This window comes from Salvelinus alpinus, chromosome 8 (genome assembly GCF_045679555.1).
Source record: "Salvelinus alpinus chromosome 8, SLU_Salpinus.1, whole genome shotgun sequence".
NCBI classification, from domain to species: Eukaryota; Metazoa; Chordata; class Actinopteri; order Salmoniformes; family Salmonidae; genus Salvelinus; species Salvelinus alpinus.
Genome location: NC_092093.1, coordinates 74,116,146 through 74,130,747, shown reverse-complemented (window position 1 = coordinate 74,130,747; position 14,602 = coordinate 74,116,146). Strand labels below are relative to the sequence as shown.

At 40.4% G+C, this 14,602-nt stretch overlaps 2 protein-coding genes across 8 annotated transcripts; both read right to left on the bottom strand.

Annotated features, from left to right (window-relative positions):
* Nucleotides 1-448: 448 nt before the first annotated feature.
* On the bottom strand, nucleotides 449-3,154 carry eif1b (eukaryotic translation initiation factor 1B). Of its 2 annotated transcripts, none has more exons than XM_071415057.1 (4): nucleotides 2,898-3,154; nucleotides 2,179-2,342; nucleotides 1,423-1,524; nucleotides 449-632 (listed from the first exon to the last, which is right to left on the bottom strand). In XM_071415057.1, the coding sequence occupies exons 1-4, from the start codon at nucleotides 2,926-2,928 to the stop codon at nucleotides 588-590; spliced, it is 342 nt and encodes a 113-aa protein (XP_071271158.1). In that variant the 5' UTR covers nucleotides 2,929-3,154; the 3' UTR covers nucleotides 449-587. The 2 variants fall into 2 exon arrangements, with proteins under 2 accessions (XP_071271158.1, XP_071271159.1); XM_071415058.1 differs by having other exon boundaries at nucleotides 449-628; nucleotides 2,898-3,097.
* An 80-nt stretch (nucleotides 3,155-3,234) lies between these two features.
* LOC139583696 (putative ferric-chelate reductase 1) lies at nucleotides 3,235-11,568 on the bottom strand. 6 transcript variants are annotated; one of them, XM_071415054.1, is made up of 16 exons: nucleotides 11,518-11,568; nucleotides 10,826-11,009; nucleotides 10,512-10,645; nucleotides 9,108-9,205; nucleotides 8,741-8,900; nucleotides 8,377-8,571; nucleotides 8,022-8,123; nucleotides 7,657-7,801; nucleotides 6,193-6,300; nucleotides 5,961-6,073; nucleotides 4,531-4,617; nucleotides 4,246-4,337; nucleotides 4,091-4,149; nucleotides 3,828-3,965; nucleotides 3,719-3,744; nucleotides 3,235-3,595 (listed from the first exon to the last, which is right to left on the bottom strand). In XM_071415054.1, the coding sequence occupies exons 2-16, from the start codon at nucleotides 11,007-11,009 to the stop codon at nucleotides 3,509-3,511; spliced, it is 1,728 nt and encodes a 575-aa protein (XP_071271155.1). In that variant the 5' UTR covers nucleotides 11,518-11,568; the 3' UTR covers nucleotides 3,235-3,508. The 6 variants fall into 6 exon arrangements, with proteins under 6 accessions (XP_071271155.1, XP_071271157.1, XP_071271153.1 ...); XM_071415056.1 differs by having other exon boundaries at nucleotides 9,108-9,202; XM_071415052.1 differs by having other exon boundaries at nucleotides 11,480-11,554.
* Between the last annotated feature and the right edge of the window lie 3,034 nt (nucleotides 11,569-14,602).

Below are 14,602 nucleotides of genomic sequence, written 5' to 3'. Positions count from 1 at the left end.
AGACAACACATCAAGCTCTGACTGACTAATAACATGACCAAGAGTATCCATCCATTACTCTACAGCTGTGCAGAAGGTCTGATAAAATTGAAACCAGCGGTTCTAACCTAGGATATTGCATAGATGACAAGAAGTGGCTCAGTGGAATTGTGCACCTCTGATAAGACCGCTTGCTGACAGCACCATTTTACATGCAGATGTTTCACTGGGCAGTTATGTTAAGAAAAACATTGGCCAGGTTACAGTCCAACACTGGACTCCTGTCAGACCCAATACCCATCTGTTACAGGCCACAATGGGCAAACACCGCATGCTTAGGTGTGCTGAAGTTAATCTTGCATACATACAGGACATTGGGAGTTAATTTACATTTTCAACAATTGTACATGTTTCTATAATCAGATCAGAGATGGAGGATAAGGTGTGAATAAGAGCCGAGATTGTGGTATGCACTTTAAAAAATGTGACATTGTGTTTTTATTGCCTCAGAGTTTTACATCAGACATGCGGCTGAACTTTATTGGTCAATACATAACGGAAAAGTCTAAAAGCTGATGAGGTCCTGGTCTTGAAGCAAAAGCATTACTTTAAAATCCGTGGACCTTCAACTGCTCCTCCCTGACAATGCCTATCTGGGGGGGGGGGGGGGAAATAGACACAAATTAGGCTACACAATAACAGTAAGACCACAGCACACACTAACAATAGGAACAACAGCCAGTAGGTTACAGTCATAGTGACTACAGAGCCAAGAGTATGTGGGGAAAAAAGCCCATGTTATGGGACCAATATTAGCATTTTTCACACATCATGGTAAGAACATCTATACATGACTGAGCTTCACAAATCGACTGTTCGATACTTCCAGATGATTTGGACATGATGCAGAAAAATGTTAATATCGGTCCCATGACTTGAGTGGGATTTGTGTCACAAATGCAAAAACCTTAGCAGGTGGAAACAGTGCCAGGGAAAATAAACAAAATCTTGGATTACTGTCATACCTTGTCCGTAGACTGCTTACAGGGTAAGAAAACCAATTAGTAATTTTATAATTTGGGCGAATTACCCCTTTAAAGATTTCAGCATTAAGTTTCAGCACCACCGACAACCCTTTAAAAAACTTAACATTTTTAAGAGGCTACCAGATTCTTTCTAGGTGAAGTTCTACCTCAGAATCAAAACATTGTCACAACTTTGATAATGCTCCACTACAGCTTGGTTTTTCTATTGGTTTTCTGTTAAGTATTCATTTTAGACTATGCTTAAGTACTATAGAGTATATGTGTGACCAAGTTGTGTGAAATGCAACAAAGTATCTAACATCTGATTACTTGAAGGCATTTACTTATCCAGAGAGACATACAATCAGTGCATTCAACAAGTGTAGGTAAGACAACCACACATCTGAAAGAAGCTTACCTCCATGAGGAACTGGCAGATGTTTTTTCTCTGGTCTCCCTGCAGCTGGATGACCTCACCGTACTCAGGGTGCTCAATCACAGTACCATTGCAGGCAAATTTCTGTCAGGCACAGAGACAACCCCAGTAAATCACAACATGCTTAGCTTTGTGTAAATTAGCTGACATTGGCATGAAAAGTTGATGAATTAGTAAACAAACACTGTCTTGTGTATTTGTTTTGTAACCCATTCCAATTTGAAACATCTGAAAACATGACCATTTAAATAATAGAATAAGACACGAGAGGTTGAGAGGGGCATGTGGCTAAGTAACCGTCCCATTAGCATTCAGTGCATCACCATCTGACTAGAACAAGCCCAAAGCCCCTTTTAATCACTAGCTAGCTACATCCTCGTGTGTGTGTGTGTGGGGGGGGGCAGTAAATGCCCCAAAACTGACATTGATGCTGCAAATACATTTTCCACTCTGCAAAGGGTAATAGCCATAGGCCAAAGCGGTTCAGCATCATGCACTTTGAGTGTTGCTTGTCATTACAAATGGATGTAAACAAAGTCCTCACGCTAATCCCTGCCTACACATACCTCAACACTCCAGTATCTCTGCACATTTGGTACTGACACTATATGGCTTCCTCGTTTGTTTTCTTAGACTTTAATATTGAATATTTCACTAGGCTAGGGCTTGCAAGTTAAGATTCTTTGTACTTGTGCATAACAAAAATACAACTTAAATACGTCTAGACCGCATCATCACCTTCTTGAAGGCCTTCACAAGCTTCTTCTTGTCGTAATCGCCCGCGATCCCTTGAACAGTGGTTAGGGTCTTGCGTCCGTTTCGTTGCTGTATCCTTATGTGGATTTTATCTTCTGTCCCTGCCGGGAGTAAGTCGTCACCCTTGGTTGCATCAGCAAAGGGATCTGAAAAGCGAAGGGGGGAGAAAACAATTCTCCGCGTTTAGTTAGCTACTCATGCTAGGCTAAATTCGGTGACGGGTGTCATATCAAATATAATGCACTGTTAATACCTCTAAAAAAATTATTTTACCAAGAAATACCACTTTCGTCCTGGCTGGCTACTGTAATCTATTAGATGGTTAGCTAGCTTGAAATCAACGTTCACTAGGTGACTGGTCGTTTTGCCCCGTTTAGACAACACGATAGAAGCTTAAACATGGATAACATCACTAACCAACGTTAACGCGTAAGTTAATTACACAGACCGTAGCTAACAGTTTAGTTGCCATGGGAAGTTGGCCAGCCAACGTTAGCGCCAGCTTTTAGCTATACTGTACAACTAGCTTACAATAATGTAGCTGGGCCATCGCATTTCATTAAATTGTTTATTTTCAAAACAGCCTTGGCTAAATTGTACCATCAAGTCAAGAATGGTCAAATGTACATTTGCTAACGTTACTTGCTACTGTCAATTAACGTTAGCCTTTCTAACTGGCTAGAATTTGCGCTTTAACTTACCAAAAGATTTGAGGTTCTGAATAGAGGACATGCGATATTAGGACGATAACTTTGTGGAGATGAAATACCTCGATGTAATGCCGTGCCTATTTATATGAGTATTATTTAACAAAGTAGCTCAAATAAAACGACAAAAGCAACCTCAGCGTACGCCTCGTATCCTTGACAAAATGGCTTCGAACAAAAAAGTATTCGAATCCGTTTGCTTTTGTTCGACTTCGTCGTTGGTGCTAGTAAGCATCGAACACAATGAATCTTTGGACTCAATACTGCCATCCACCTTGTTGGAGGGACGTTGCCTAACCAGTAACTTTATTGAATATAAATAGGAAATTCATAGTTTGCACAATTGTTTATTACACATTTTGAACAATTACATTTTGAACAATTACTTTATTATAAGTCACTGACAGTATTAATAATGATATACATGTAATTTAAACATTATGGTTGAAGTCAATTTAAAATACTGTTTTATCATCCAGTGTAAACGTATCACACTTATTTCTGGTATGAATCAGAGCACAACATTATAAAATTATTTCAAATATACAGTCAAAGTGAGCTATATAGAAATATCATGACAGATCTGTCCATTGCTCAGCAGCTCTTCATGACATGCCAATTCCAACAAGTAGTACCACCAAAAAGGCCATATTTCCTAGGAAAAACAGGACCAGTAGTAACACCTTGTATGCCTGTGGGGAGAAATGAAAAGTAAAACTCACGCCGTAGCAGAATAGTTAAGAATGTGTCACTTTACAAATCACTAATACAATAAGTATATTGACAATGTGATTCAATGGTAGGATTCAGCTTACCGATTCAGAAGCACCCTCTTCATTATCTAGAACAAAAAATAGTTATAATTGTAGTATTTTTGAGAAGCGAAATTTAACAAAATGAAAATGTATATTTGTTTTCACTCACCACTGCGCTTGCAGCGCATGTGAACATCTAGCAGGATGTACAGTGTTGCCTCCCATCCAACAAAACCACCCATCACCTTCAGAAGCCACTTATCCTCAGAGCTGTCAATCAACGACAACCCAGTGAATATGGCCGCCACTGGAAGAAAATGTGAACACAATTACTAACATATCCATAGCGCTACAAACATCTGACAGATACTGACTGAGAAAATAAAACATTTTGTACTATGCAAATAAAATATATTATGATCAGTTCCTTACCAGCTAAAACTTTTATCGCCACTGCATTTAAAGCATGCGACCAATTAAAGAGGAATAGCCTGTGAAAGACACATGGAGAAAATATGGCACATTGTCTATAAACTATTACACATAAGCAAACTCACATACCGGAGGTATGATTATGGATCCCTTACCAGCGATGTTGAGATCCACATCGGAACATGGCAACGATCGGCTGGAAGAAGGCCAGAATCATAACGACGCAGCCCAACACAGGATGGGCTCCCTATGAACACACTGGCCTCATAAAGTGTCTCAACCATTTCAATTATCTGAGCCTTCCATAATGAAGTAGGTTTGTTTGAGTAAGAAAACTGTAGGCTAGCCAGCATTTGTCAACTTCATTCAGAAGAAATTGGCTATTAAGACTGACGTTTGTTTTAAATGTATAGGCGCAATAAAAAATGTTTGATACATACCCCACTCCAGCCTCTAACATGTGAGAAGGACAAAATGAAGGCAATGATGGTGGCAGCAACAGTGAGTGTCATAAGAAACACGTGTGCCTGATGAACATAAAAGCCAAGAGGACATAATGTGGCATCATTATTTAGTACTAAGAACTATCCACCTAATACAATCTAGACCAGGAGTTCTTAAACTCTCAACTCCAATGAGAAATGTACCATCCTCCCGTGACGCAAATAGTCTTCCAACAAGGGAAATTCAGGCACCACAGGTTGAAATTTCATTTTGCATTGGTCCTTTTAATATTAGAAAACAAATTCAAGCTGTAATTTTTGTTTTATCATACGGTCAATGTTATGAATTTGAAAAATTTCAAAGCTCACTACATTAAATCACAATCTAAAAGCCCATTACATAGAGAACATTACAAACTGTAATATTTACATAGTAGTGATGGTGAATGTTTTAATAGGTGCGATTGATTGGCTAAATTCAGCAGTTGTCTTTAATTTTAACTGCCATTTTCTCGAAAGTTGGACTGTTCAACTAATTTCTCATCTATTAGTCATTCAAAGTGTGTTTAGATAAATTCTCAAAACGTGTACAGAGGTAATTATTGATGTGGCAACATTTTTATTCTAGATAACATTTTAATTTAAAAAATGCACTTCACGTACACGTCTTCAGTATTTTGCATAGAAAGATTAAGTTAACCCAAGTATACCAAACATTAGGAACACCTTACTAATATGGAGTTGTGCTTTTTGTCTCAGAACAGCCCCAGTTCGTCGGGGCAAGGACTCTTACAAAGTGTCGAAAGTGTTCCACAGGGATGCTGGCCCATGTTGACTACAATGCTTCCCATAGTTGTCTGGATGGTGGCTCATTCTTGATACACACGGTAACTGTTGAGCGTGAAAAACCCAGCAGTGTAGCAGTTCTTGACACAAACCGATGCACCTGCCATCTACTACCATACTCTGTTCAAAGGCACTTACCCATTCACTCCCTGAATGGCACACAATCCATGTCTTAGTTGCCTCCTTTATCCTGTCCCACCACCCTACCAGGGTGTGGTGCCTCGTCTCAAAAAGAAAGTGTTGGATTATAGATGTATTCTCATAACTCACGACACACCTCTCACATGCCTAGGGCCCACACTTTGCATCCTGACCCATAGATAAAGTAACCGTTATCTAGACGTGCCAATGTGACACATGTCAATGTGCTGGCTTAACAGTATAGCTTCAGATGTCTGCGACTGGGAGTTCCCGGATCTCGGCCTCACAAATACGTGAGAGCCCGCTTGACACACTTAGCCAATCATGCTATAGTAAAAGGTACCAATTCGATAGTGAGGTGGAGACATTTCAAGATAAGGCGGGCGATCAATCGAACGCCGTTATACTGTACCCAATGTGTTAGTGTAACAGAAACTCACCTGAAACCAAACGTCTTGCCAACATTCCTTCCCCTTGGCCACACCTTTGAGATACCGGGCTGTGATCATTCCTAGACTACCTGTGGTCATCCATGCTATCAACATCAGGGCACCTGAAGGACAACAGGGTAACCAGTCATCAATACACTAGTATCTGTAGTTATAATAAAAAGATAATAATGTTAGAGGTTATGCATGCAAACTCTCCTCACTAGGACAACAGTAACATTACCATGTGCTTTGATAATAGGAGGCTGGATTGCATTGGTGATGACCTGAGGTCTTGAAATATCCATCTTAGTGTCACTAATGAAGGTGCTTGTATGATGCCCAATTTCCCCTGTGAACGTCAACCAAAAAGAGAAATATAATAACTTTAGTTCAGCATTCATGTGTGTCGTATGTTGGCTTGACGTCATCTATACCCCGCCCAAAATATTATAATTAAGCAATAAGACCAAAGGGGTTGTGGTACTTGTGCCTTCGGGAAAGTTCAGATACCTTGAATCTCAGGTTCCAGCCTTACTCTAAAATGTATTAAGTTGTCCCCTTCCGCAATGTGACACTTGCATTCAGTCCAAAGAGTTCAATCTTGGTTTCATCACACCAGAGGATCTTGTTTCTCATGGTCTGAGAGTCTTTTAGGTGCGTTTTGGCAAACTCCAAGTGGTCTGTCAACTGCCTTTTACTGAGTGGTTTCCGTCTGGTCACGCTACCATAAAGTCCTGATTGGTGGAGTGCTGCAGAGATGGATGTCGTTCTGGAAGGTTCTGCCATCTCCACAGAGGACCTCCAGAGCTCTGTCAGTGACCATCGGCCCTTCTCCCCCGATTGCTCAGTTTGGCCGGGCGGCCAGCTCTAGGAAGAGTCTTGGTGGTTCCAAACTTCTTCCATTTAATAATGATGGCGGCCACTGTGTTCTTAGGGACCTTCAATGCTGCAGACATTTTTGGTACCCTTCCCAAGATCTGTGCCTCGACACAATCCTGTCTCGGAGCTCTAAAGACAATTCCTTCGACCTCATGGTTTGAGTTCTGCGCCAACATGCACTGTCAACTGTGGGACCTTATATAGACAGGTGTGTTGCTTTCCAAATCATGTCTAATCAACTGAATTTACCACAGGTGGACTCCAATCATGTTGCAAAAATATCAAGGACGAGCAATAGAAACAGGATGCACCTGAGCTCAATTTCGAGTCTCATAGCAAAGGGTCTGAATACTTAGGTTTTTTACTTAATACATTTGCCAACATCTCTAAAAAACTTTGCTTGGTCATTATGGGGTAGTGTGTAGATTGATAAGGAAAAAATAATTAAATACATTCTAGAATTAGGCTGTAACGTTAGAAAATGTGATGAAAGGGGTCTGAATACTTTCCGAATGCACTGTACCAGGGCTAAAGGCTGGTCTTCCGCATGACAAGGCTTGGATAGCCCTTAGCCTTGGTATATTGGACATATTCCCAAAGCGCCTTATTGCTATTATAAACTGGTTACCAACGTAATTAGAAGTTATAATAAATTGTCATACCCGTGGTATACAGCCTGATATACCACGGCTTTCAGCCAATCAGCACTCATTGTTCGAACCAACCAGTTCATAATCCTTGTTAGATAACAAATCTGTTATAGCAATCTGAAAATCAAAACGAAAATCAAATGGAAGAGGGATACAACCATGTCCTCATACTCTACCATTACTGGTTGGTCCGTGAGCAAACATGAGGTAGTAGGGGGAACTGGACCGTACCAGTCGCTGAGTTGAGATGGGGTTCCTAGTCGTGAAGGAACAGCTAATGATATCATCCTTCATTGAGGATTTAACATCAGAAACATTTCCCTACAAAATGACAAACAAGAAACATTTGCATCAATACCGATTGTTTTAGGATTTATTAAGCATCAGGGTTGTGGTCAATTCCATTTATATTCAGTCAAGTCAGGAAGAAAATACATTTTTGTCCCAATCATTGGAATGGACCCCAACCCTATTAGGCTTTATGTAAACATGTACGCCATTCATGTCATAATAACAAGCGAGTGTGAGAGAAGTGCAATACCAGAGGAACTATGTCCGGCCGCCTTCTTCCTGTTGAATAGGCATGTTGCAATTGGATGATCCCGTTACTGTCCCGGCCACAAATAAAGATATTATCATTTCCCTTATGAGAAGAGGAACAGAAATCAGTCACATCTGTTGAATTTGCTCATTTAAATGTAGAGACATTCAGTCCAGTTACTTTTATATAAATGAAAAAATAACAAGTTTAGTTTGAAAATTGTTTGAGGGATAGCCTGGTTACAGATCTGTTAGCTCAGTCTTGCCAACTCCTAATGGGCATTGTCATGCCAAACCTGTTTGACCATTAGGAGTACCAGGCTAGATGAGGGCAGGTTGAAGGCAGTGAGCGTTACCATCATCTGGTCATCTGAAAAGCCGATGGCGATGTAGCCATCTGAAGGGCCGGTCATTTCCAAATGGATGGCTGTATCCCTGGTAGAGGTCATGGCAGATAGGAAGTAACAGTCTGGGCTGACCCCAGGGTCACAGTTCAGAGGTTTCCTGAAACAGACCTTACTGCTGCCACATCCAGCACTTGAGATGGACAACTGTTGCAAACATAAATCTTACTGTAAAGCACTTGGGACAACTGATGTAAGTTCTTATAAATATATGTTTGAAAATCTAATATGGCAATATTGTCAGAGAGTCAGTTACTTGTGATACATTGTTAAGACAAGAGATGTTTCAAATACTATTATCCAACACCATACGTACTGAGGATTGCGATGGAAATACTGCTGTAGATGAGGCGGAGGTGGTAGAGGTGATTGGTATGGATGTGCTGTTAGCTGGTGTTGGAGCAGTGCCGCTGAACGTGACTGGATAACTTTTCACGCCAACCCAGAAGGTGGAGAAACCTATTACAAAGGACGCACTGGCAGAACAAATAGTAAAACAATGTAATAGCATCAAGGGCTGGTTTCCCAGACACAGTATGACACTAAAAATCATGTTCAATTGTGATTCTCCATTGAAAGTGCTGTTTAGTCTAGGACTAGGCTTAATCTGTGTCTGGGAAAACAGATTTGAGGGTACAAGTACTGAACATTCTGGTTCAGGAGCTACAGGATGGATGAATCACCTGAATTGGATAGCGTTGAAGCCATCTAATGTGGGGGCCCTCCATGTTCCCTGGATGGACAATTTAGCTGATGCTGATGTGTGAGAAACTGCAGACTTCTGGGAACAGGACGCAACAGGGTGATTCCACACCAGGAAGTCCAAAAAATATGTATGTTATCTCAGATTTACTACGTGAGAATTACCAGAACTTACTAGAAAGGATGTTTTATATTCTTTTTACCTTTGTATCAAACCATGATGACAGTGACCATTTTAGACCTATACATTCCTCCTGTAAGACCCTATGAATCGTACATTATATAGACATGGTGTCATTTTTTTACATTCATTTAACATTAAATATATATACCAAAAGATGCATGTCTAAAGAAAACAGAGCGCACTCTCCACGGGACAACCACAGCAGGTTCAACTTGCCCGGCTCCCATGCATTGTCCATCTTTCACCAACGTGGATGAACAAGAGATCAGTTTTAGGCTTACTGCAATTCAGTAAGCCTTGTTTTGATTATTATTATTTTTTATAAAGGTCCCTGCTCCTACTAGGTTTCAGAGTTTAACCTGGTCTCCACACACACACACCAGACTTGTGGTGCAACCTCTAAATTATGATACATTTTATAAGCACCACCAACACAGTGAATGGAAATATTGGTTAAAAGGGAACTCCCTTTGCTAGTGATTTGCTGAATGTGTGATCCTAAAGGAGGGCTGTGGTTTACCTATAATGTCAATTTATATCTATAAAACTGGCATCATCTTCAAAAGAAGGAGCCCACTGGAAATTTGAGCCATTTGAAGAGTATATTGTAAAATATATATATAGGTACTTGAGATATTCATAGATTTTTTTAAATGTTAATTTATTCAATGTGAAAAAATATTTAAAAATCTTGACATAATCCATATTTAGATCACTATTATGAGTATAATGACACCAAGATAACTGCATCATGTATGGTTCACCAATCATAGGGTCTTACAGGAAGCATATTTAGGACTAAAAAGGGCCTAAAATACTACTGATTTTCTCCCAAAATATTGTAATAAATATGTCCTCCCAAATTAAGTTCCTATGTGAAAATTTCCAGGCCAATCAGAGATGCCAAAAAATATTGCTTTCCTGGGGTCAAATGGCCCAAAACAGATTTCATGAGTAAACTACATAATGTAGGCTAGTGGGTTTGGGGTAGCAGGAAGACCCATGCAGGAACAGGATATTTGATTAGTTTGTAAATAGTGTTTTTCCTTACATCTCAAATACATTTAGGGCTATAAGATGTTAAATAAACATTACTGTTTCAATGTTATGTAATACTGTAGCTCTCATAACAGCAAACCAGGCTATAGACCATGTGGGAAGCCAGAATTAAATTATACAATCTCTATGGGAATAGACTCACAGGTTGTCCGTTGCAGGTGAGGAGCTGTGCCTCTCCACCTGTTACAGTGAAGACTCCCACAGGACTGCTTCCATTAACTGCTCTGGCTTGTAACATGAACCCAATGAATGGAGTGGAATCTGCCAGGAGCCGGACTGTTAACACAGTGTGTAGTTGATTTAAAACACCAGTTGCATCACCATAGAAAATGGAGACAGATTCAGGCCATATCTACTTTTAAAAGAGACCCGCAACAGCCAAACCATAACATTAATAAAAACTATAGTGGTGAGTCTTCAAGATCACTGCGTGAAAAATATGACATGACTTCTCACCTGTGATTTCATCGCCCTCCTTGAAGCTGGACCGGTCAGCGGTGACAAAGAATGGAGCAGGGCTCTGCTGTGCGGTTACGAAGTGTTGCGGTGCCATATCGTCACACGCATCAGTCACCTCTCCGGAGCTGTAGCACCGCACGATCCGCAGAATATACGCAATGATCAATATGTATCGATCCATCTAGATTAAATGAAACCGAAAAATAATTAAGAACCGGCTACTGATGGAGAGCGTGGCGTACCAGAGTCGACAAGTTAGGGAGTTGGGTGAGGGCAGAATTTCTAGTTTAGTGCCTTGTGTGCGGTTAACGTTAAGACAGATGACCTCCCTTCTGGATACCAGCGTGACAAGTATGGCCGTGGCCTTAAGCACTTAACCCTGTGAGACCAAAGTGTTTTTACAACACTTACACAAATACAGCTAGTTCTGGCTCAGAACAGTTTGTTTCATTAATACATTTTTTTTCTACATCAACACTACATCTTATAGAAGACAAGTTGCTACTATACATATGGGTATAAGGAGATTAATTATGTAATACAAGTAACCTGAGGATACAACTTCATAGAAATACTTAATTGTGCAAAAAGAGCAAGATATAACCAAATCGATTGTCAGTAGGCCTATTAGGTGATAAAACAAACGCTCGCCTTTCAAACATAGACACACTACACAGGAAGTCTCCTACCCTGCTCCTGGAGAGTTACCCTTCTGTAGGTTTTCACTCCAACCCCAGTTGTAACTAACCTGATTCATCTAATCAACCAGATCATTATTAGAATCAGGTGCAGTAGATTAGGGTTGGAGCAAAAACGTACTGCATGGTAGCTCTCCAGGAAGGTTGGAGAGCCCTGATATAGAACAATCTGAAAACACCATTGCTGCTCTATCTGGCTTGAGCAATTAAATAATCAGACACACCTGAAGTGTTACCTGCCATGCAAAACTAAGCCAATAAAAATGAAGACAATTTAAATACTTAAAGTAACTGTCCAGTGTTTCCAGATTTCTATGAAATATGAATTATAATTAATTACAATATGAGTGAAATAGTTTTCCTTCCAGAAAATGGTAATTAAGTATGTTAAAATGCTGCTTTTCTGTGTTGGAATGGTGTAGGCGTACCCCAACAACAGAATAGCATGGGATTATACCATCATTAAAAATATAGACGTGAGTGGACCGCTGATTAGCCAGCTCAGCCAATGAGCTAATATGACATCATGTTCTTTGAGGAAATAGCAAGCAGTTTTAAAACTGTTTGCGATTGAGGTGTGGTTTTATAAGTGTTTTTTCTCAAATTTATGCTTTGGCCACAAATACAACAATAGGACAAGTCAGCAACTTTATTTGGGTATGAGTTATATACAAACTTTTAACAGTGACATTTTAACTGGACATTTATTTTAATTTAACTGTTGGCAGTTGGGACTTATAGTAAGCACTGTTTATGGAAGGATTTGAATGTTGATGAATGAATACAAAATATACAATTACACTTGCTCTAAATAAATAACTTTCATACACATTTAAAAAGAGTCCAATGATGTCTCTAGTGAAGGAGCCTGTCCTTCAAAGCTAGTCTACATGGTATCATCTCAACTTAAAGGGCTTCAGAAGGACTTTATTACAAGAATACAGTCAAAAGCATTTAAAATAAATACAATACTTAATTAACTATTTAGATGGACATGTTACATATTTATATACAGTATCTGTTCAAGCTTACATTTAAATGTATCTACTATCAGCTCATAATATAACACTAAAGGGCATTGAGAATAAATTGTTGAAATAATGTTATTGTTCACTGTATACCAACTTCCAATAGCAGGCCTATGTTACCATTGGTAAGTGATGTTATTCCACTAGGTGGAAGGCTACTCTTCACTGCAGACTTACTTGGATGCTGTCCTGGACAATTAAAAAGGAAGTGTCTGGTGAACTAGATTAGGGGAGAATCTCAACTGCCTACTTCTCGGGTCCCCTCTGCTCGCCTCTTTCTCAAAATTCATTAGAGAAGGTCAGAGGGGAGGGACCTCTTGCGTTCTCATCCAATGGGTTTTGAGGAGGAAAGTGGAGAGCGCGTGAGGAGTATGCAATTGAGATTCTCCCTAGGACATACAGTGCCGTCAGAAAGTATTCAGACCCCTTGACTTTTTCCACATTTTGTTATGCTACAGCCTTATTCTAAAATTGTTTAAATACAAACATTACCTCATCAATCTACACACAATACCCCATGACAAGGCAAAAACAGACTTTTAGAAATGTGTGCATAAGTATTAAAAATAAAACAGTAATACCTTATGTAAGTATTCAGACCCTTTGCTATGAGACTCGAAAATTGAGCTCAGGTGCATCCTGTTTCCATTGATCATCCTTGAGATGTTTCTACAACAACTTGGAGTCCACCTGTGGTAAATTAAATTGATTGGAAAGGTACACACATAAGGTCCCACAGTTGACAGTGCCTGTCTGAGCAAAAACCAAGCCACGAGGTCGAAGAAATTGTTCGTAGAGGTCCGAGACAGGATTGTGTCGAGGCACAGATCTGGGGAAGGATACCAAAACATTTCTGCAGTATTGAAGGTCCCCAAGTACAGTTTGGAACCACCAAGACTCTTCCTAGAGCTGGCTGCCTGACCAAACTGAGCAATCGGGGGAGAAGGGCCTTGGTCAGGGAGGTGACCAAGAACTCGATGGTCACTCTGACAGAGGTCTACAGTTCCTCTGTGGAACAGGGAGAACGTTCCAGAAGGACAACCATCTCTGCAGCACTCCCACAATCAGGCCCTTATGGTAGAGTGGCCAGACGGAAGCCACTCCTCAGTAAAAGGCAGAAACAAGATTCTCTGGTCTGATGAAACCAAGATTGAACTCTTTGGACTGGCTGAATGACAAAGCGTCACGTCTGGAGGAAACGTGGCACCATTCCCACGGTGAAGCAAGGTGGTGACAGCATCTTGCTGTGGGGATGTTTTTCAGCGGCAGGGACTGGGAGACTAGTCAGGATCGAAGCAAAGATGAACGGAGCAAAGTATAGAGAGATCCTCGATGAAAACCTGCTCCAGAGAGCTCAGGACCTCAGACTGGGGCAAAGGTTCACCTTCCAACAGGACAACGACCCTAAGCACACAGCCAAGACAATGCAGGAGTGTCTTTGGGACAAGTCTCTGAATGTCCTTGAGTGGCCCAGCCAGAGCCCGGACTTGAAACCGATCGAACATCTCTGGAAACACCTGAAAATAGCTGTGCAGCAACACTCTCCATCCAACCTGACAGAGCTTGAGAGGATCTACAGAGAGGAATGGGAGAAACTCCTCAAAAACAGGTGTGCCAAGCTTGTAGCGTCATACCCAAGAAGACTCGAGGCTGTAATCGCTGCAAAAGGTGCTTCAACGAAGTACTGAGTAAAGGGTCTGAATACTTATGTAAATGTGATTTCAGTTTTTGCTTTGTCATTATGGGGTATTGTGTGTAGATTGATGAGGAAAATAAACAGTTGAATCAATTTTAGAATAAGGCTGTAACGTAACAAAATGTGGAAAAAAGGGGTCTGAATACTTTGCGAATGCACTGTATGTGCTGAAACACCCACCCTTCCCATTAGTGGCAATAAAGACAACGTGAGCGAAGCCTGGAGCCGAGGCTTTAGAAAGACAAACTGTCCACAGAAGATGGAACTTTATATGGCAAAAACTGTTTGAATCAACATTGTTTCACGTAATTTATTAAATAAATAACCAAAATCCAATGACAGGATGATATTT

Coding starts and splice junctions, on each gene's coding strand:
- eif1b (XM_071415057.1), bottom strand. CDS start 2,928: ATGTCCTCTATTCAGAACCTCAAATCTTTTG. Junction 1,525..2,178: donor TTGTGAAGGCCTTCAAGAAG/GTGATGATGCGG, acceptor TGTGCCTGACAG/AAATTTGCCTGCAATGGTAC. Junction 633..1,422: donor TCTGCCAGTTCCTCATGGAG/GTAAGCTTCTTT, acceptor CCCCCCCCCCAG/ATAGGCATTGTCAGGGAGGA.
- LOC139583696 (XM_071415050.1), bottom strand. Junction 9,206..10,511: donor TCACCTGCAACGGACAACCT/GTGAGTCTATTC, acceptor TCCTGTTCCCAG/AAGTCTGCAGTTTCTCACAC. Junction 6,301..7,656: donor TCACGGACCAACCAGTAATG/GTAGAGTATGAG, acceptor TGACGTTCACAG/GGGAAATTGGGCATCATACA.